At 48.0% G+C, this 20,208-nt stretch overlaps 1 protein-coding gene across 1 annotated transcript in view; it reads right to left on the bottom strand.

The window, feature by feature from the left end:
- Positions 1-20,208, bottom strand: part of SH3BP5 (SH3 domain binding protein 5) — a 75,228-nt gene that overhangs the window by 54,402 nt on the left and 618 nt on the right. Inside the window, exons 2-3 of the mRNA XM_024747513.1 lie at positions 20,188-20,205; positions 18,399-18,461 (exon numbers count right to left, since the gene is read on the bottom strand). Coding sequence (XP_024603281.1) covers positions 18,399-18,461; positions 20,188-20,205 — 81 coding nt within the window. The remainder of the gene's footprint in view (positions 1-18,398; positions 18,462-20,187; positions 20,206-20,208) is intronic.

Here is a 20,208-nt window from a genome sequence, read left to right as displayed (position 1 = left end):
ACAAAAAAAAAAAAAAAAAAAAAAAAAAAAAAAAAAAAAAGGGGGAGTTAGGCTCAGAGCCCTCCCCAAAGGGAATCTGCTAGAATTTGATAAGCAAAACAATAAACCCACTGGAAACAAAAGAGCATTGCTCTGCAAAGTCAGCAAGCGGGACCCTATGAGTTGGGCACGTCCATATGATTCTTCACTGAAGTGAAAGAGTGGCATTGACATATATACGCTACTAAATGTAAAATAAATAGCTAGTGGGAAGCAGCCACATAGCACAGGGAGATCAGCTCGGTGCTTTGTGACCACCTAGAGGGGTGGGATATAGGGAGGGTGGGAGGGAGGGAGGGAGACGCAAGAGGGAGGGGATATAGGGATATATGTATACATATAGCTGATTCACTTTGTTATACAGCAAAAACTAACACAACAATGTAAAGCAATTATACTCCAATAAAGATGTTAAAAAAAATAATAAAAAATAAAATAAAATGTTTTAAAAAAAGCCTGCTTGAAACAAAGTTATTTCCCTTTGATGACTTTTCACTTCTGGTCATGAAGTCTCATTTTCAAACAAACTTAAGTACGAATGTGAATCCATGTAAAGGAAAATACAGAATAAACAGTACATGAGAACTAGAACAAGGCAAAAATTATGACAGAGGCAGAAGAACGAGAGAGTGGAGATGTAAAGTCTCTGTATCAGGAATGTTCCAGAATTCCACGATGAAAGGCACGCCCGGAAACACTCCAACTTCCTGACCAATTCTAAGGTACCTAAAACGTTTTTAATGTTACTACAACATGTTTTTTCCCCACCCATCCAATCTATTCTTTAACAGCACTTGTGGTAGCTACTAAAACACACAAAGAAACCATTTTCCTAGAGCTTCGGTGAAAGGGATCAAGTGTCCTCCAGGGCTGGCTGCTAGAACTTTCTGCAACAATGCAGATGTTCTGTATCTGTGTAGCTCACTACAGAGGCCACCGGCCACAGGCGGCTAAATGAAAACTTGAAATGTGCTTAGTGCAGCTAACTGGATTTCGTATTAAATTTTAATTTTTAAAGTATACTTCAAATCGCCCCATGGGGCTAGTGGCTGCCATCCCGGACAGCACAGGTCCAGCTCCTGGACCCCAGATTTCACCCCGCTCCCCACTTGGAGAGATCACGCCACACTCCCGGGTCCTCCTGCTGCCTTGTCTCCTTGCCTCTGCCTGGTTTTTCTTGCCACAAGGAGCGGCTGTCACAGCCCTGTGAGAAGGGAGGCCAGGACAATCTGATTTCACCTTCAGGAATTCTGCAGCAGAGGCAGAAGTGGAAAAACAGCGCCAGGGCAGAGCCGGGACCTGGGGAGCCAAACCAGAAAGGCCGAGGCAAGAGGGCCCAGGAGCAGAGAAGAGGCAGAGGTGGAGAAGCGGGGGCGAGGGCAGGAGCCCCCGGGGGACTGGAGCCAGCCCCTCCGCCCAGCACCCCTCAGGCCCAATGCCCCATCAGCGAGTTTCATCCAACCAGGGAGCCTGGTGAAGACAGCTGCAAAAGGATGGAAACGTGCACGGAAAAGAAAGAAGGGGGAGACAGTACCAGGGCCTCCGAGTTGGAAGCAACAGAATCACTACCGGGACCTCTAACCTAGCTCCCTCCGTCCACCCCCGCTTCTTTCCCACCTCAAACCCCAACTTCAGAGGCAGAGGCTTCTTGAGGCATCTGCCAAAGCCCACCTTCTGTGGGGACTGTGCCTCACGCGTAAGCAGAGCCCTACTGCTGTGCTTCTGACACAAGACCCTCTCACAGGGGACAAAACGGAGGAAGCCAGAGGGGGGAGAGATGGGGACACAGAGAGAGTTGACCGAGAGGGAAGAGAAAGCAAACGAGAGAAGGGGAGGCAGCAGAGGGGGAATGCGGGCGATGATCCTGCTTCCCGACCCGAATTCTGCAATTACACAGCCACATCATTTACCAACCTTTGGCAAAGGCACCTTTGAGAGTGAGGACTGCGAATAACGATGCTGGGATGCCTGGTGTCCCTGCTCACAGCTCTACAAGCCCTCCCCACCCTTGGGGTTCATGAAGGAAAATCCTGCCTTTTATTTAAGCCGTTTGAGTGGTTTGGAAGAAAGTGTAGGGGATTCCATCCCAGCTCCAGACCCAGGGGCAGGCCCTGTGCAGCTGGGCAGCCTTGGTGACAAGGTCAGCCCTGCTTCCTCTTTCCACAGCACCACACCATCTGTCCTGTTTCTGGGCCACCAAGAGCTTCCTTCCACTGAGAGAGGAGAAAAGGAAAGTAAGAAAAGACAGTTGGTCAGCATGGTTTCCTGGGGCCAGTTGGCCTCTTCCGAGGTTATCAAGGGTCTGAGAGCTTTTTTAGGCCTAAGTGGAACCAAGTTACTCCCAGGCAGAAAGGCTGTGCTCTAGAATTCTGATTTGACTAGAGGGATGTTTCCAAACAAGCAGGTGAGGACCCACTCCCATCTCCCAGAGCACAGGCAGCCCCCGCAGCTGTCCCCACACTGGACCACCCAGCTTCGTGCAACATCAAGATTCCACAGCCATTTGGAGGCCGAGTTAAGGCAGTCGGTAGGTCTGGGAATAAGGAAAAAGCTCTTTTTTCAACGTTTTTAGTTTGAAATAATTTCAGACTTGGAAAAAATGAGGGTAAGATGCAGACTTGATGTCCCTTTACCCTGAAGTATTTCAGTGTGTATTTCCTAAAGATGAGGACATTCTCTCACAGAACCAGAGTACGGTGATCAAAATCAGAAAATTAACATTGATACGATGCCATTAAACCAGTCTATGACTTTGTTCAAATTGCATCAACTGTCCCACCAACGTCTTTTACAGCAAAGGGAAAAAGATATTTTTCCTGGTCCAGGATCCAGTCCAGGACTCAAACGGCATCTACTGTCAATCTCTCTCTAGTCTCCCTACTCTGGAAGCATTCTTCAGTTTTTCATGGCCTTGATAGTTTTCAATAATATGAACCAGTTATTGTGTAGAATGTCTGTCACTGGGAAAGACTCACTTTCAATTCACCTTTTTTGGTGATGTTACATAGGCAGGAGCCACCAGGATGGAATCTAACCAATTACAAAAAAAAATATGTTTAAATAGCCTAAGGTCCAAAGCACCACAAAGGAGAAAACCCAACAGCCCTTTAGTCTTCAGGCACAACGGTCAATTGTATGAGGCCCAGGAGGAGGGACAAAAGCTACATAACCACCCTACACACACACACACACACACACACTCAGACACACATACACAGAAAGACACAGGCACACTCATGCACACACAGACACCCTCTCTCACACACACAGTGACACACACATACACAGCAGAGCTGAGAAGGCTGAAAGGACGCGCTGCTTTTTTCATTCAGAGCCAAACGCATGTGTTTTTTGGGGGGGTTTTTTTTGCGGTACGCGGGCCTCTCACTGTTGCGGCCTCTCCCGTTGCGGAGCACAGGCTCCGGACGTGCAGGCTCAGCGGCCATGGCTCATGGGCCCAGCCGCTCCGCGGCATGTGGGATCTTCCCAGATCGGGGCACGAACCCCGGTTGAGAGTCTGCAGGCAGACTCTCAACCACTGAGCCACCAAGGAAGCCCCAAACACATGTTTTTAAATCCACAAGATTCTTTGTGTGAGAGGAGGCAGAACTGCTGAAACTGAGGCATTTTATGGAGTTCAACCACAAGTGAACTATCTCCATGTCTGCACCAAAAGGCTTAACATATTTCCTCAATTTTAAGACTCACTTTTTTTCAAACATTTGCAAATATTAGGGGTACTTCCCTGGTGGCCCAGTGGTTAAGAATCTGCCTGCCATTGCAGGGGATATGGGTTCGATCCCTGGTCCAGGAAGATCCCACATGCTGTGGAGCAACTAAGCCCATGCACCACAACTACTGAAGCCCGCGTACCCTAGAACCGCAACTACTGAGCCCATGCACCGCCAACTACTGAAGCCCGCAGGCTCCAGGGCCTGTATGCCGCAAACACTGAACCCACGTGCTTCAACTACTGAAGCCTGCGGGCCTAGAGCCCGTGCTCTGCAACAAGAGAAGCCACTGCAATGAGAAGCCTGCGCACCGCGACAAAGAGTAGCCCTCGTCTGCCGCAACTAGAGAAAGCCTGCACGCAGCAGCAAAGACCCAATGCAGCCAAAGTAAATAAATAAAATAAAATAGGCCTTCCTATTTTAAAAAAATGTGCAAATATTGGATTTTAGACGGATCATACAAATAATGTGAACATTTATCAGGGGTGATGTTTCAGCCACCCATCAAACAGTTATGCAATACAAGGTCTGTTTTAAATTAACATGAGTGTCAGCATCAGGGCAATGGTGAGTTCACGGCCCGGCCTAGGGAAGCTCGAGGGACCAGGCAGTGAGGCCTCTGTGGAAAGCATGCACCCCCATCCCAGCACTCCAGGCAAGCTGCTGCCTTGCTCCTCTTGGAGGACCTTCCTCCTGACTGCAGCTCACGGAACAGAACGGAAAGAAAGGAGGACGGAGGATGTAAAGGAAACAAAGTAAAAATCCACTGCCATTGGTTTAAGAGACACGGAAGAACCCAGAAGTGTCTAAAAACAGGAAAAGTGGCTGCTTCTAGCAGAACTGGGGGTGGGAAGGAATGAGGCAGAGGACTTTCATTTTCTCAGGGGCTTTTCTTCAACTATGTGCACGTATTGCTTCAATAAATATCAGACTTTAATTTGGCTGCAGCACAGATTGACCAATGTTTTGTATTTCCCCATCATCAAGACTGAGGGGGACTCAGCTCATTCAGCATGTGGCTAGATTCAAATCAAAATCTCAATCATTCCAGTAAACTGGTGCAGCCGCTATGGAAAACAGTATGAAGGTTCCTCAAAAAACTGAAAATAGGGACTTCACTGGTCGTCCAATGGTTAAGACTCTGCGATCCCAATGCAGGGGGCCTGGGTTTGATCCCTGGTCAGGGAACTAGATCCCGCATGCCACAACTAAAGATGCCACATGCTGCAGCTAAAAGAGCCTGCATGCCACAACTAAGGAGCCCACATGCTGCAACTAAAGATCCCGCATACCGCAACTAAACATCCTGCATGCCACAGCTAAAAAAGATCCCGCGTGCCGCAACTAAAGATCCCACATGCCACAATGAAGATCCTGCACGCAGCAACAAAGATCCCGCATGCCGCAACTAAGACCCAGCGTAGCCAAATAAATAAATAATTTCTTCTTTTTAACTGAAAATAGAGCTGCCATATGATCCAACAATCCCACTCCTGGGCATATATCTGGACAAAACCGTAATTCAAAAAGGTACATGCACCCCAATGTTCATAGCAGCACTATTCACAAAGCCAAGACATGGAAACAACCTAAACGCCCATTGACAGATGAATGGATAAAGAAGACATGGTACATATACACAATGGAATGCTACTCAGCCATAAAGAAGAATGAAATAATGCCATTTGTAGCAACATGGATGGACCTAGAGATTATCATATTAAGTGAAGAAAGTCAGACAGAGAAAGACAAACACCGTATGGTATCACTTACATGTGGAATCTAAAATATGGCACAAATGAACTTATCTACAAGTTTGTGAGGACTCACAAACATAGAGAACAGACTTGTGGCTGCCAAGGGGGTTGGGGGAGGGATGGATTGGAAGTGTGGGATTAGCAGATGCAAACTATTGGAAGTGTGGGATGGATTGGAAGTGTGCGATTAGCAGATGCAAACTATTATATAGAGAATAGATAAACAACAAGGTCCTACTGTATAGCACAGAGAACTATATTCAATATCCTGTGATAAACCATAATGGAAAAGAATATGAAAAAGAATGCATATATATGTATAACTGAATCACTTTGCTATACAGCAGAAATTAACACAACACTGTAAATCAACCATACTTCAATAAAATAAATTTTTTTTTTAAATCTCGGTCATTCAATATCAGGGCTGGAAAAGCCATTGCCCATCATTTAGCTCAGAGGCTGCCATTTCACAAAGGAGGAAACTGAAACCTCTCCCAAGGATGTGTATTTGGCGAGCGTCAGGGCAAAGACTGAAAACTTGTTCTAGATCAGGATTCTTTCATCTCAACAGCCTCAGTGAGGACCTCTGAAGCAGAGCCTCCACACCCACAAACACACATATTAAAAACTACTTCAGGGGGCTTCCCTGGTGGCACAGTGGTTGACAGTCCGCCTGCCGATGCAGAGGACACGGGTTCGTGCCCCGATCTGGGAAGATCCCACATGCCGTGGAGCAGCTGGGCCCGTGAGCCATGGCCGCTGAGCCTGCGCGTCCGGAGCCTGTGCTCCGCAACAGGAGAGGCCTAGGCCCCGGAACCCAAAAAAAAAAAAAAAAAAAAAAAAACTACTTCAGGGCATGGGCTCCAGTCTCAGACTCCTGGATTCAAATCTTGGGTCCTCATCCCATTGGCCATGTGACCCGTGAGAACTGGTTCAATCTCCATGTCTCATCAATGTCCTCAAGACATTGTGTTCGTTTTGAGAACTAACAGGATAAACTATACAAACCACTTAGCACAATGCTTGGAATAACAATAAGCTTTTGATAAATAATCGTGACTTTTACGCAGGTGTTATTATTCAATAAATAGCAATGGTTAGAAAGGAAAGGGCCGAAGCTGGCTGAACGTATTATATGCTAGGTACTGTGCCAGGCCCTTTACAATCATGACCTTATTTAATCCTTAACAACCCTGCAAGATAGGTATTGCTCTTCCCACTTTAGAGAGCAGGAAATGAAAAACCCAGAAAAGCTAAAAACCTTGCCAAGACTGCACAGCTTATGAAGAGGCAGAGGGAGAATTCAAACCTAGCTCTCCTGAACTCCCAAGCCCATGCTTTTCCTCTATTAGCTCCAAAACAAGTTTTCCTGTGCTTTTTTGATCCCAGGGTTCACAGCATCAAAGTATGATTTGCTTGAACAAGTTCCAACTTGGGGAGTGGATCCAATTTCCAGCAAATGCATGCAATACCAGGATCCTATTTCTGCAGTGGGGACGCTAGCAAAACCCGTGGCAGGGAAAGAAAGCAGCGCTCAAGAGCTATCCAAGGAGCTTAAGAACCTTCCCCCTGAATTTATAAAGTGTCTGTCTAGCTACTGTACTTTGGGGACTCTAGGCTCCACTAATTTTCTGTAATAGGCATTGAAGCCATGGCATAATATTCTCTCAGACAACATTTTTAAGAAACAGGCAAAGCAAAGAATTCCCTATCGCAAGACCCATAGCACTGCTCAAAACTGCTCCCTCTTGCTTTAATTGTAGCTGGTTGGTTTAAGGGTTATTGACAGAACGAATCAAAGTCCTTGCTCTGCTGGATGGTTAACTATTAAAGCAGTTTGGCAAGGCACTGTGAAATGTGGCTGTTCATGAAGCAAACGGACATCCTGCGGGCCTCAGAACGAGTCACTGTCTCTGTATCACCACCAGGAGTGTGGCCATTCTAAAACAGGGCTCGAAATGCTTTAGGACTGCTCCCGTCAAGAGATGGCATCTGGGCCATCTCCTCTTGAACCTGGGCAGGTTCGTGGCTGCTTGGACCAGCAGGATACGACAGAAGTGCTGCTATGGGACTTCCAAAGCTGTGATGCTACCACCTGGTCATCTTGGGATGCCCACTGTGGGAAGCCAGGCACCATGAGGAGGTCAGAGTACCTGGGACCACTGTGCTGGGACGGTCGCATGTAAACACTGACCACTGACCAGCTGAGCCCCCAGCCAAGAGCCAGTATCCACGGCCAGACACAGGAGTGGGCCTCCTCGGACAACCAGTCCTGTGGGGCGTTTGGATGAGCACCCCACCCCACACCCAACCGACATCTGCCTGCAACTGCTCAAGACTCCTCCGGCGAGAACCACCCTGCAGAGCCCTCTCCAAATTCCCGATCCAACAAATCATGGGCAAAATAAAGCATTTGATTTGGGGTAAAGTAGTTTGGGGGGTAATTCATTAGGTAGAAATAGTAACCAGAACCATAAGGAAGGACATCTTCGTTTCATCTCTTCTTCCAAAAAAGCTGGGACTCCCCTGGTGGCACAGCGGTTAAGAATCCGCCTGCCAATGCAGGGGACACGGGTTCGATCCCTGGTCTGGGAAGATCCCACATGCCGCGGAACAACTAAGCCCGTGTGCCACAACTACAGAACCTGCGCTCTAGAGCCCGTGAGCCACAACTACTGATCCCACGTGCCACAACTACTGAAGCCCGTGCACTCTAGGGCCTGTGTGCTGCAACTACTGAGCCTGCGTGCTGCAACTACTGAGCCCTGTGCTACAACTACTGAGGCCACGTGCTGCAACTACTGAAGCCTGCACACCTAGAGCCCATGCTCTGCAACAAGAGAAGCCACCGCAATGAGAAGCCTGCGCACTGCAACAAAGAGTAGCCCCTGCTCACCACAAGTTGAGAAAGGTTGCGTGCAGCAATGAAGACCCAACGCAGCCAAAAAAAATTTTTTTTTTAAAAAGCCAAACACCAGGGAAGAAAACATCAAATCTGCAGGTTTCATATCTTATCAGAATGAAGCTGAAGCCTTTTGCGTGTTGGCAACAAAAGGGTCAGGTGGACGAACATACCCAAACCCTGTTCATCACGCTTCGGGTGAGTCTGATGCCACAGAGTATGCGTTTACATTAAGTGGGTTCGGCTGCAGTGAGAATAAACAGCGGATGTTCCTGTCATTGTCTCCCTGCTGGCAGTTTCTTTCTGTCAGAGCAAACATTAACATCTCTTGGATAATCCAGCAAAACACAGCAAAGGAAAAAAGTCAGGCAAAAATAGAACGAAATTGTTTTCCATCTTCCTTTAAGGAAATGAAAGAGGCTGATTCTCTGAGCTCTCTAAGAGTGCCTTTGCAAATCTGCAAATTATCGTGAGACTCTTGCTTAAGATGTGTTGCATAAAAGGGATACAGTCTCTACTGTTAGAAGCATCTACGTGGTGACAGGCAGATTAAGTAACTCTCGGAAAGGAGGGCTGGTGGAAGATACCCGGGATGCTGCCAAAGGATGAGGTTCAATAGATGTTTAATTCATCCAGCCGACACACACACAAATACACCGCTATGTTCAAAGTTCCTACCATAAACGCTCAGAAGGAAAATAACAGCTCAATATTAAAAGGCTGCAGCCCACAGGGACCACAGCTCTCTGCCAACAGGGGTATCTGAAGATTCTATTAACCGTGGGGACAACAATGGATCCGCCAACCCTCAGAGCCTGTCTTCTTTTGAGGTGGGGACACCTCTAGACACCCTGAAGTCAGAGGGAAGGTATCCCGGATAAACGTGGGGACACAGTCATGTCACTGTACTACAACAGCAATGGCCCGTGTTCCCACAACGGTGCCAGCTAAGGGGCCAGGAAAGTTTACACACTATCTCACTGGTCTTTATAGTTTAAAAGAAAGACACATCTGATATTTTTAAAGCAGTAGACTCCGTTTCAATATTGACAGCTATTTCTATATTCTAGCCAACAGCCCACACTAATAATCATTTTGCCTAAGTGACTACAGTGAATGACGCCCACTTATATGTGCCCACAAGTCTTTATCCATGTAGAAAGGAGGCTACTACTCAAATCCATATAGTAACTAAGTTTGAATATCTAAATATTCTTAATATTTGGAACGTTTTCCACTGTTCTATCTTGGTGATTGTTTTGGATTTTCATAAATGAGGGTCTCTTGGCTGCAGACAATTCTAAAATGCCTTTAAGTCACTTTTCATCCCTCCGTGAATTACCACATGCGAGTTTAACAATACAGTAATTCACCAAGCAAACCCACCAACGTCTGCGTTTATCTACAATTAGGGCAGGGACTACCGATCTGAAAGTTTTTTCCCACCAGCCCTCATCATTCCTAAAATTCCTTCCGAAGACATTCGTCTCTTTGACTCATAAAGACATCTTTTTATAATAGTGCTTTGTTCTCCACCCTCATGCCCTGCCTATGACAATGATAAAATATGGTCATTGCAAATAATTCAGAAAACACCAAGAAATGAAAAATTAAAATCACCAGCATTCTTAGCGACCAGCACTAACCACGAGTAACATCTGAGGGTACATACTTCTCAGACTCTGTGGTAATGCATCCCTCCACCCCATCACCAACCAACATGAATCAACACTTCTGTAGAATACAACAAAAATAAACTAGAAAAGTGAAAAGCCACGTGGATGTCACAGCCATGTCAAACTGCTAAAGAGAAGAATTTCTAAAGTCTTACTCTCAATTTCTGTATGTACTTCACCTTAATTGGTAACAAGCAGATCATAGCCTGTGGACCACACTACGAAGATCTCTGTTCTAGACATTTTTTCTGTTAAATGTACATGTTCTTTTACTGTATGTATATATGCTTTTACATATACTCTACACATAGCTTTATATGTTTCCCCCACTAGATTTTATTTCCACTAAATAGATCATGGCCATGGGTCCACAACCACACATGTCATCCTATTTTAATGCAAAACACTCTTCAAACCCTGGCATCTCCAAGCAGGGCAGAATCTTATAACTCCATGAGCTAAGACCTCCGGGAGTGAGGGCTTAGGGGAGCGGAAGGAGGTCACAGGTTGTGCTTTAGCAGCTCTGCCATTGTGCCCAGGGTTGGCCCTGCCTAAGGAAAGCCCAGGGACCAGTGCATTTCCAGAGCAGGCACTAGGGAAAAGGGACCTGCCGGTTTTGCAGGACACTGTGTATGGCAACGCCAAGAGCCACGAGTCCACAAGGTGTTTGGTTCTAACCACAAACTCTAGCCATTCATTCCAACATTCATCGTACCCCTGTGTGCAGGCACCGCATGAGATACTAGGGCACAAAGATGGGGAGGCCAAGCCCCTCCCTCCAGGGGCCTAGTCCAGTGGGGGAGCCAAATACACAAATGACCAGAACACAGCCTAATGGATATGCGCGAAGCTGCTAGTGCTGGTGAGGACAGACTCCTGGGCACCGCCGCCCCATCCCCCACCCCCGGAGACTGAGTCATCAGGTCTGGGTGGGGCCCAAGACTCTGCAATTCCAGCTTGGTCCTGCGATGCAAAGACCACACGTTGTTGGCACTGCTCTAGGGCACTGGTTCACCACCAGGGGCAACTTTGCCCCCCTCCCCCGGGACACTTGCAAGTCTGGAGACATGCTTGTCTGTCACAACTGAGGTGTGGGGTGGGGTTGACTGGCCTTTAGTGAGTCGATGCTGCTAACCCTCCTACAGTGGGCAAGACAGCCCCCCACAACAAAGAACGTCAATAGACGATGTCAACAGCGCGGTTGAGCAACTGCTCGAGAGCAAGACACTTGAACTCCAGGCCTCAGTTTTGTTATCAGGAAAATGGGGATGATAGTATCTATCACAGAAAGTCGTGTCGAGCATTCAGTGACTTTATGCAAAGTGCTTAGAACAGGGTCTGGTACATGGTAGGCATTTATTATTATTATTGTTAATTATTAACTATCATTATTATTGAAGAGCAGACAAAAACAAGCAGAAAAGACATTCCAGGATGGACACAAGTCCTTCCTGCAAGTACCCACCATGCTGCGGCCCTCACCTGCCCTGCTCCAGTAACAGCAGCAATGATGTTTATTCATGGCCTACTACGCACCAGCGGTGGAATAAGGAAACTGAGGCCCAGAGACATTAAGTAACTTGCACAAGGTCACACAGCCACGAAGGGGCAACCTGCTGACATTCATCCACTCAAACATCTACTGAGCACCCATTATGTGCCAGGCAAATCCCAAGAGAAGACAGCCTAACACAGCAGGGCTCATGCAGGGAAACAACTGATTTCCACACCCCGCAGACCAGCCACAGAGCAAAGCCCTCTTGCTCCAGAGACTGCAGAGTCCACCCTGCTGTAATCCTAGCCTTACGAGCCCTCTCTCTGGCCCCTTGCCCAGAGCCGGTCTCTGACAAAGAGACGTCATGGCGGGGCCTGGGGGGAAGAGGGCAGAGCTGCGGTGGGCCTGGCTCCAATGCACATCTCGATGGAACTTTCTCTGCATCCGGCAGTCCCCGGCGCTCACTGCCAGCCCCGCATGCAGGAAGCCTCTCCCTCACCCAGGCTTGTGCCGCTAGCAAAGCCCTCCCTCACACAGTGTCTCCTCCTGTCCCCCAGGCCACCCAGGAAGAATAATGACACCAGTCCACAGATGAGGGGACTCAGGCTCCAAAGGGGCAAGTGCCCCCAAAAGTCAGCAGAGCTCGGGTTCTAACCACGTCACCTGACGCCAAGACGTCCCTCCACCCACCCCTTCCCCATGACTTTGGCTTTTCTCCCCCTGGATTCTAAAGTAATACAATTCAGTGCAAATAATTCAGAAAATATAGAAAAGTATAAAGAGAATACGTCTTACTCAGCTCTCACCAGATATAACTGGCATGTAATCCTCTCCTGATATTTTTATGCATATAAACATATTTTTTAGAATTGCATCATGACTCCAAGCTCTTGGAACCTGTTTTCCATTCAGATGCCTTTCTAGGTTAATAACAAGCTGTGTCATCATCTAAAAGCCTGGATTCTCTCAGCTATCGCCTGGGCTTGGTATTCATTTATTTCCTCAACCCCCTACTGACAGTCATGCAGACTCACAATTTTTGCAACATTTTTAAACAATGCTGCAGTGAGCACTGTTGGACCTGCATCCTTGCCCAGTTAACCCCTTAAAATAAATTCTTACAAGTGCAACTGCTGGGTCAAAAGTCACTGTCCCCCAACATCCCAGCAGCAGTGTGGGGACCACTACCCAAGCAGGAAGCCCTAAGGCCTACTATTCCAATGGCCAAACTTCAGGTCAGAGCTGTGGGGACAGAAGTAGCCCCAGCTCGGGGACCCAGGAGGCCCAGTAAAGACCTCAAGTGTGTTGATCTTTACAACCAGCCAATGAACAAAGGGTCCCATCAGCAATGCTCCCCGCCCCTAGCACGGCACAGGCTGCAAGGGATGTCTGCACTGGTCCCCTCCACTTGCTGGCTGCTAATCCTCCCAAATAACTAGGGTCCCCAGGCCTCGACTCCAACGCCCCCTGTTGCAGCAAAGCATCCCCCGGCTTCGAAGACCGTGCCCGGGTCCCTCGCTCTGTGTCCAAGACCTGAATCCAGGACCCCCTCCCCACCCCCACCCCCGTGAGGTGAGAACCCCACACAGGACTCAGCCTGCAGGGGGCCCTCAGTGCCAGTTCCATGAACGCCTCCAGGCCTCTGTTTCCTCAAACTAGATCTAACCTGGCTACAAAAGAGATCCCAGCCTCACTCATGCACAACACACACACACACACACACACGTGTCTTCAAGGGGAAAGTGCTAAGATGTGATGGCACTGTCCTCTCAGAAAAGAATCTCTCTCTTCCCCTGACTTGTGTGAAAAATTCATTACGAGAGAGTCCAGGCTGCTCCCAATTCCCCCCCGACCCCGGGTTTCCAAGCTCAGGACAGTCTTCTTTCTTCTTTCTTTTTTTTTTAAAGAGAAAATGTTTGCTGGTTTCTGGCAGGGACAAAGGCAGATTCTGGGTGCAGGCCTTATGCGAGTCTGAGGAACACAGATGTCCAGAATCAAATGCTTTGCAAACTGCCCTCGCCCAAGCACCGAGGGGAAGCACACGGCCATTTACAATCAACCGTCTTTGCCTCCCCAGGTAAGGACAGGCTGGAAAAGTCAGCTTGTGAATACTCAGAGCCAGAAAAGCTGTCTGTGGGCAGCTAGGCCTGGCTGTGTCCTTCCCCCTCCTCCTGGACCATCTCACACCCTAGAATAGCCCGCCTTCAGAGGAAGCAGGGGGAATACAAAAACACTACACATCATAGTAAAAGATAAATAACTGGCACGGACTATTACAAATCTTGATTAAAATGATTTAGAAATTGTGCTGCCTCTTGTTTTAACAAACATTTGAGAAGAGATCGCTCTATTGGGTACGCATTGTAAAAGTGCATCAGCACATTTACCTGGACTGCCTCACCTGGCAGGGCTGCTGCACACTGAATGACCTGTTTATCTCTCTCCATCCATCGCTCTCCCCACTCCCAGCGCACTGGCCCCCCTGGCTGGTCCTGAGCTGGGCCAGGCCCCTCTCTCTCTCACCTTAGCACTGGCTGTTCCCGCTGCTGGAACGCCCTTCCCGCACAAGGCCCCGAGGCTCGCTCCCTCCAGATGGGCTTTCACGGAAGCAAATAGTAGGTGCTCAAGAAATACTCCATGACTTAATAATTAAAGCTAACTAACCAATGCGCCTGTGAGAAAATACATGTGCTTTCTTAACTTGAAACAGCAGGCTTATATCCAAGAGCCTCTCTGGTTAAAAGGTTACTCCCTTCAACAGCTTGAAAAGGCTGGCTCTCTCAACACAAATCAGAGTGCCAAGGGGATACCATGCTGTCCAGACAAGGTCAGAGGCAAACCGTGGTCATGGGAAGGGGCAGGTGTCTGCCTGACAACAGGCCAGCCATCAGACACCTTTGGTCATCTCCCATTTAAACTGCCGAGAAACAGAATGGGATCCAAGGGCGAATCCCAGCTGACACCTCAGCTGCGGCTGCCCAGAGGCAACTGCACCACAAATTGGTCACCAATTCGTTGTTTTTTCAATTTTTTTATACAATTTGGAAAGGTTACTTTCCATTTACAGTTATTACCAAATATTGGTTATTTTCCCCGTGTTGTACAATACATCCTTGAGCCTCTCTTACACCCAATACTTCGTACTGGTAACCACTAGTTTGTTCTCTATACCTGTGAGTCGTTTCTTTTATGTTATATTCACTAGTTGATTGTATTTTTTTAGATTCCACATATAAGCACTATTATACAGTGTTTGTCTGCCTTATTTCACTTAGCATAATGTCCTTCAAGTCTATCCATGTTGCTGTAAATGGCATTATTTCATTTTTTATGGCTGAGTAATATTCCACTGTATATATGTACCACATCTTCTTTATCCATTCATCTGTCAATGAACACTTAGGTTGCTTCCATATCTTGGATACTGTAAATAGTGCTATGAACATTGGGGTCACCAATCTGCTTTAATCACTCAAAGTCAGGAGGGGTGTTGGGCCCTGCAGACCATAATCAAAAAGCAAAGGAAAGGAAATGCAGACAGCAAAAGACCCTCCCCTAGTGGCTGCAAATTATATACAGTCAGTCCTCATTATTTGTGGATCCCAAATTTGTGAATCTGCCTACTCACTAAAACTGATTCCAAAATCAATACTGTGCTGCTCTACAGTCATCTGTGGACCCGCACAGAGTGGCAAGAAACTCCAGTAGCCCGACGTGCCTGCTTCCAGGGAGGATGAACAGACACCCTCCACCCTGGTCCAGCTCTCATGCTGTAAACAAACATCCTTTACACAGTCCCTTTAGTGCCACGCTTTCTGCACTTCTCTGCTTTGTGTCGATGGTTTGGCTGTTTAAAACAGCCCCCAAGCCTAGCGCTGAAGTGCTGGCTAGTGTCCTAAGCCCAGGAAAGCTGTGGTGAGCATTATGGAGAAAACGTGTTAAATGAGCTTCGATCAGGCTGAGCCATGGTGCTGATGGCCAAGTTCAACCAACAATACACATTAAGTAAGGTGTCTTTAAACAGAAACACACATAACACACGGTTACGTACTGATCAGTGGATGAAGGTGTTGGGACCAGAGGCTCACAGGAGCCTAATGAGGTTTAAGTTCCCGAAAGCCGCTGGTCACAACATCTCCCTTGGGAGCCACGGCTCAGTATCCACTAATTCAAGGTTCACGGCGACCTTAGTGAAAACTACCGCGAATAAGGACAACTGACCATATACTAAGGTGGCTGCTTCCTGACCCGCGTCCTCTGGCATTTCCCCCGCCCCCGCCCCCCGCCATCATCCCCACTGCTCTCTCCATCTGCCACTCCACACACCGGCTCCCTTGCTCAGGTGTCTTCTGGAGACTCCTCTGTCACATCACTCTTCTACTGGAGTCACCACAATCAGTAAGTACTAGCGAACCCTCCACGCCTCACCCCCACCTGAAACATCAACTCCTGGAGGCAAAGCCTCTGTCTTGTACCCATATCTACCTGTATCTGCAGGGGCCACAGTGCCCGACACAAGGTGGGTGGCCAGTGCTTGCCTGAAGGGACACAGCCCACCACACACACGGCCACAAGGTCCCTGGCAGGTTCCGGGAGCATGACAAGCATCCAGAGAGCCTGCACGGAGGCTGAAACCCCACCAATGAGACGCCCACGATGGCCCAGGGCCACGTGCCCCTGCTGTGCACTTGAAACGTGGCTGGTCCAAAGTGAGATGTGCTCTCGGTGTAACAGATGCACAAGACTTCCAAGACTCGGTACAAACATATATGTAAAACATCTCACTCATGATTGTACTGATTCCATATTGAAATTATTGCATCTTGGACATTCTGGGTTAAAGGAACTAGATTAAAATTAACTTCACCTGTTTCCTGTTGCTTTTGAGCATGGCTGCTAGGAAGTTTTCATGACGTACAGAGCTTGCCACTACAGTTGTCTGAGTCCAGCTGGGTTATAATAATGCCATGGAAAGGGCAGCCAGTGACACAGGCCAGCCCTGACCACCTCTCTAGGCTACTGCCTAATACTCTCCAGAGGCAGGCAGGAAACACCCGACCTGTGGCTTCCTGTGACACACAAAGCCCTAAGTGTGTTCCGAAAGAGGGCTCAGAAATCAAGGAGAAAGAGTTAAGAGATGAAACAACTGTGCCCTCAGAAGGGGAGCACCATCAGAACAGGGGCCAGCATCGAGCAGGCCTACAGGTGTGTGTTGAATGAATAAACCAGTAATTTGCAAAAAAAAACGATTTCTAAGTTGTTTGTTCATATTTGGGATAGAATAGGAGAGCTGGAGGGGACCTGGAAAATGACCAGGTTCTGCCATGTCGCTGAACTGTGAGGACGCTGTGCTTCCGTGTCCTCCCCTGGAGAAGAGGTGGTCCCTGCCAGTCCCTACCTGCCAGGCCCACGCCATCCAGTAGAACTTTCTATGGTGATGGGAGTCTTCTCTGATCTGTCCAATACAGTGCCTACTGGGCCCTCGAAACGTGGCTACTGTGACTGAGGAAGTGAAATTTCATCTTATTTAATTGTAATTAATTAAGTTTAAATTCAAATAGCCACATGTGGCAAAAGGCTGCCATCCTGGACAGCACAGCTCCGGCCTGCTGTGACAGGCAGGAAGGAGATAAAGCTTGTAAAAGCACTTTGGAAATGCCAAATCCTGAGAGAAATGGTAGGGGTTTTGTTGTTGGATGCATTACAAACGCGAGATTCTGAGAGATTTCAATTGCCCAACGAAGAGACTTGATTCATCGTAAGTGAAAAAAATTTAAACACAGATTGTACTTCACCTGGGGGAGAAGAGTGTTCATAGACACCTGGAATCAGAACAGAGCAAGAACGCTTCACACACAGCTCAGAAAACTAGCTCTAACCCTCTGGGCCACAATACCTCCAGGGCCTGAACATGCAGGCAGAAATCAAGGTTGCCAGGGTGTTGCTGGTAAGATTACATTCCTATCTCCCACCCCCTCACTCTAGGGACCAGCGGTGTCCTGCCCCTTCCGCTGACCTTCCCTGCCATTCCTCCTGCTACAGAAACGGGTCCTCCCACAGCTCTCAGACAGAAGCGGGGGTTGTTCAAATCTCATGGATGGTAAAACCAACCGGTGCTGAAAAGGGATGCGGACTAAGGGGGAGCTGTGAAGAATGCTAATCTGTTTACACGCAGGTTGGAAGATGCTCATGAAATTCAAATCAAGTTCTCGGCTCCCAAGATTCTTCCCAGCAGGAAAGCCCTTCCCAGTCTAAACAGCTTTTCGGTACCATCAAGATCATCATATTCTACGCACAAGCAGACAATAAAGATAAAAAAAAGCAGGGGAGTGGAAGGGGGGTGAATGATTAGGGCCGGAAAGTCAAACAAGTCTAAGTCTTTCTGAGGAAACACACAATATTTCCGAGTACCAGTGTAAGGAGCTGCCCTAAAATATTTAAAAGATTTTGTGAGCTCATTCATTCTTGTCCATTAAAGAGCACAGCTACTTTTCCCCTCAGTCCTTTTAACTCTTCCACAGACACATTAACTTTAGGGCTTAAGCGTGTGTGATGCCCTTGGTTTGGGCCCCTCGGAGCTTCCATGATGAAAACCACGTGAAACTGGATCCGCACGCGTTCCACCCACAAGCTGGCCTCAGTGGTGTAATTTATTCTGTCAGGCAACAGGCTGTTGCTCAACTTGGAGGACGGAATGCCAGCAACCACCCTCCAGCTATTAAAACAAAATGAACCAGCCTGGTGTCAGCGGGACAGACGCCACTTCACTGAGAAAAGAGACCCAGCTTTCCGTACCTCAAGTTCAGTCTCCCGTCTGTTGATATCATCCGTGGATTGATTTAACTTCTCCAGCTCTCCCTGATGAAGAAAAGGGACAGAAAAAAGATTCAGGGATTTGTCTTTTGTTGCCAGTATGACTCAGCCCCAGTACCTGCAAATTACTCTGGCACACTTTGTAGGAAGAGGAAGGAGTCAGTGGTAATTCTCAAGGAAAACAGTTGAGCCTTGGCTGGAAGAACAAATGAATGTCAGCATTTCTGAAACCTTTTTCTTGATGGTGGCCTTTTTGAAAATGACTTTAAGGTCCTAGGAATTTGTCTTTTCTTAGAAGGTCAATTATTTATTCCAGGTATGTGCCTTCAGGTAAACCCACCTGTTACAAATGGTTTAGAGGCGGAATCAAAACAATGCTTTCTGCTTTAGAGCAAGGATTTTGCAGAAAAGATAATAAAAGAAAACAAAGCCAAGCCTAAAGTATAAACCCAATGAAATAATTTAAATCAAGGGTACAATTCTGGCATTATCTCATCCATGGTTGAGTATTTTTCTGTAGGAATGAAAAGTCTTTTTCAAACTGCTAGTTATTCAACCTACCTGGCTGTTTTACAAAACAAACAACTAAAACTAGCTTTAATCCTGATCCTTTAAATAAACATACACACACTGACATTTTGTAAAAAAAAAAAAAAAAAAAGTGCCCAGCGTGAAGTTAACTCATTTTACTCAGCAAACAAAGGACCTTGTGAACAGAATTCCCCTACCAAGAAAACAAAATTGAGTAGCCCGAACTGATTTTATTTAACAGAATTCCTAATGCAAAGATTTTTCCACCTGATTTTTATCTTGCTAACCTGCCATAACAATTCATTTAAATGCAACAGCTGAGTTAAATGAGCTTTTAATTGATCTGCGCGCTGAAAAACCAATTAAGTCTCCAGAAACTGCAGCGCATGCTGAAAAGCAATATTAAAAAAAAAAAAAAAAGCTTTATGGAAAGGGTAGAAACACGGGTCTTCGAAAGCGATGTGCTGTGCTTTCTGCTTGGAGGGTGAAGAGGTTAAGCTGTCACTCCGAGATCTCGGCTTAGAAATCGTTTTTAACCATCTCCCAGAGAAATGGAGGCACAGGAACCGGGCCAACCCTCTTGCCTTCTCGCGCGTCAGCTATGCGCACCGCTTGTCCCAGATTTCTGTTCACACCCGACCTCATAAGGAGGGAAAGCTGGGTTTTAAACCGTTTGAGGCCAAGCGGAGAGCTGAGCCAGTGGTGACAATAAGCCCTTCGGTTTGCTAACAATGAATCAGAGGAGAAGGGAGATGGCTCAGGCCGGGCACCTCTGCCAGCAGGAGGCTCTGACCCCCAGGCACGGGTGGCCGCCCACCTGCAGGGGCCGACGACGCCCACCGCCCCGGGAGCCCGCGCCTAAGCGGCCCGCCCGGCTCCCGGAGCCCGGAGGTTGTCCAAAGCCCGCGGCGCCGCGAGCCCAGCCGGGTACCCAGACGCCGGCGTGGCGCCCCCGCCCCCTTCCCTCTTTGTTGCGCAACCGCCCGCAGCGCTGGGCACGCTGCTGCGACCCCCGGATCCTGCCGGGGAATCCCGGCGATAGAGTCAGGCTGCGTCCACGCGGGCACCGCAGCCTCCCAGGAACTGGGGGAAACCGGGTACTCAGACCCTCTCGTCCAGCCCCGGACTTAACGCTGCCACCTCCCCCGGGCGCAGGCACCGGTGGGGGGGTTGGGGGAGGCGGCTGCGAGGCGGGCTCAGTGCAGATGCCGGGGTCCTTGTGCACCCCCGCGCGCCCTACCTGGATCCGGGGGTCCACCTC

Source organism: Neophocaena asiaeorientalis, unplaced genomic scaffold (genome assembly GCF_003031525.2).
Source record: "Neophocaena asiaeorientalis asiaeorientalis breed wild unplaced genomic scaffold, Neophocaena_asiaeorientalis_V1.1 scaffold33, whole genome shotgun sequence".
NCBI classification, from domain to species: domain Eukaryota; kingdom Metazoa; phylum Chordata; class Mammalia; order Artiodactyla; family Phocoenidae; genus Neophocaena; species Neophocaena asiaeorientalis.
The sequence above is the reverse complement of the archived record's forward strand: the minus strand, read 5'-3'. Positions and strand labels throughout refer to the sequence as shown.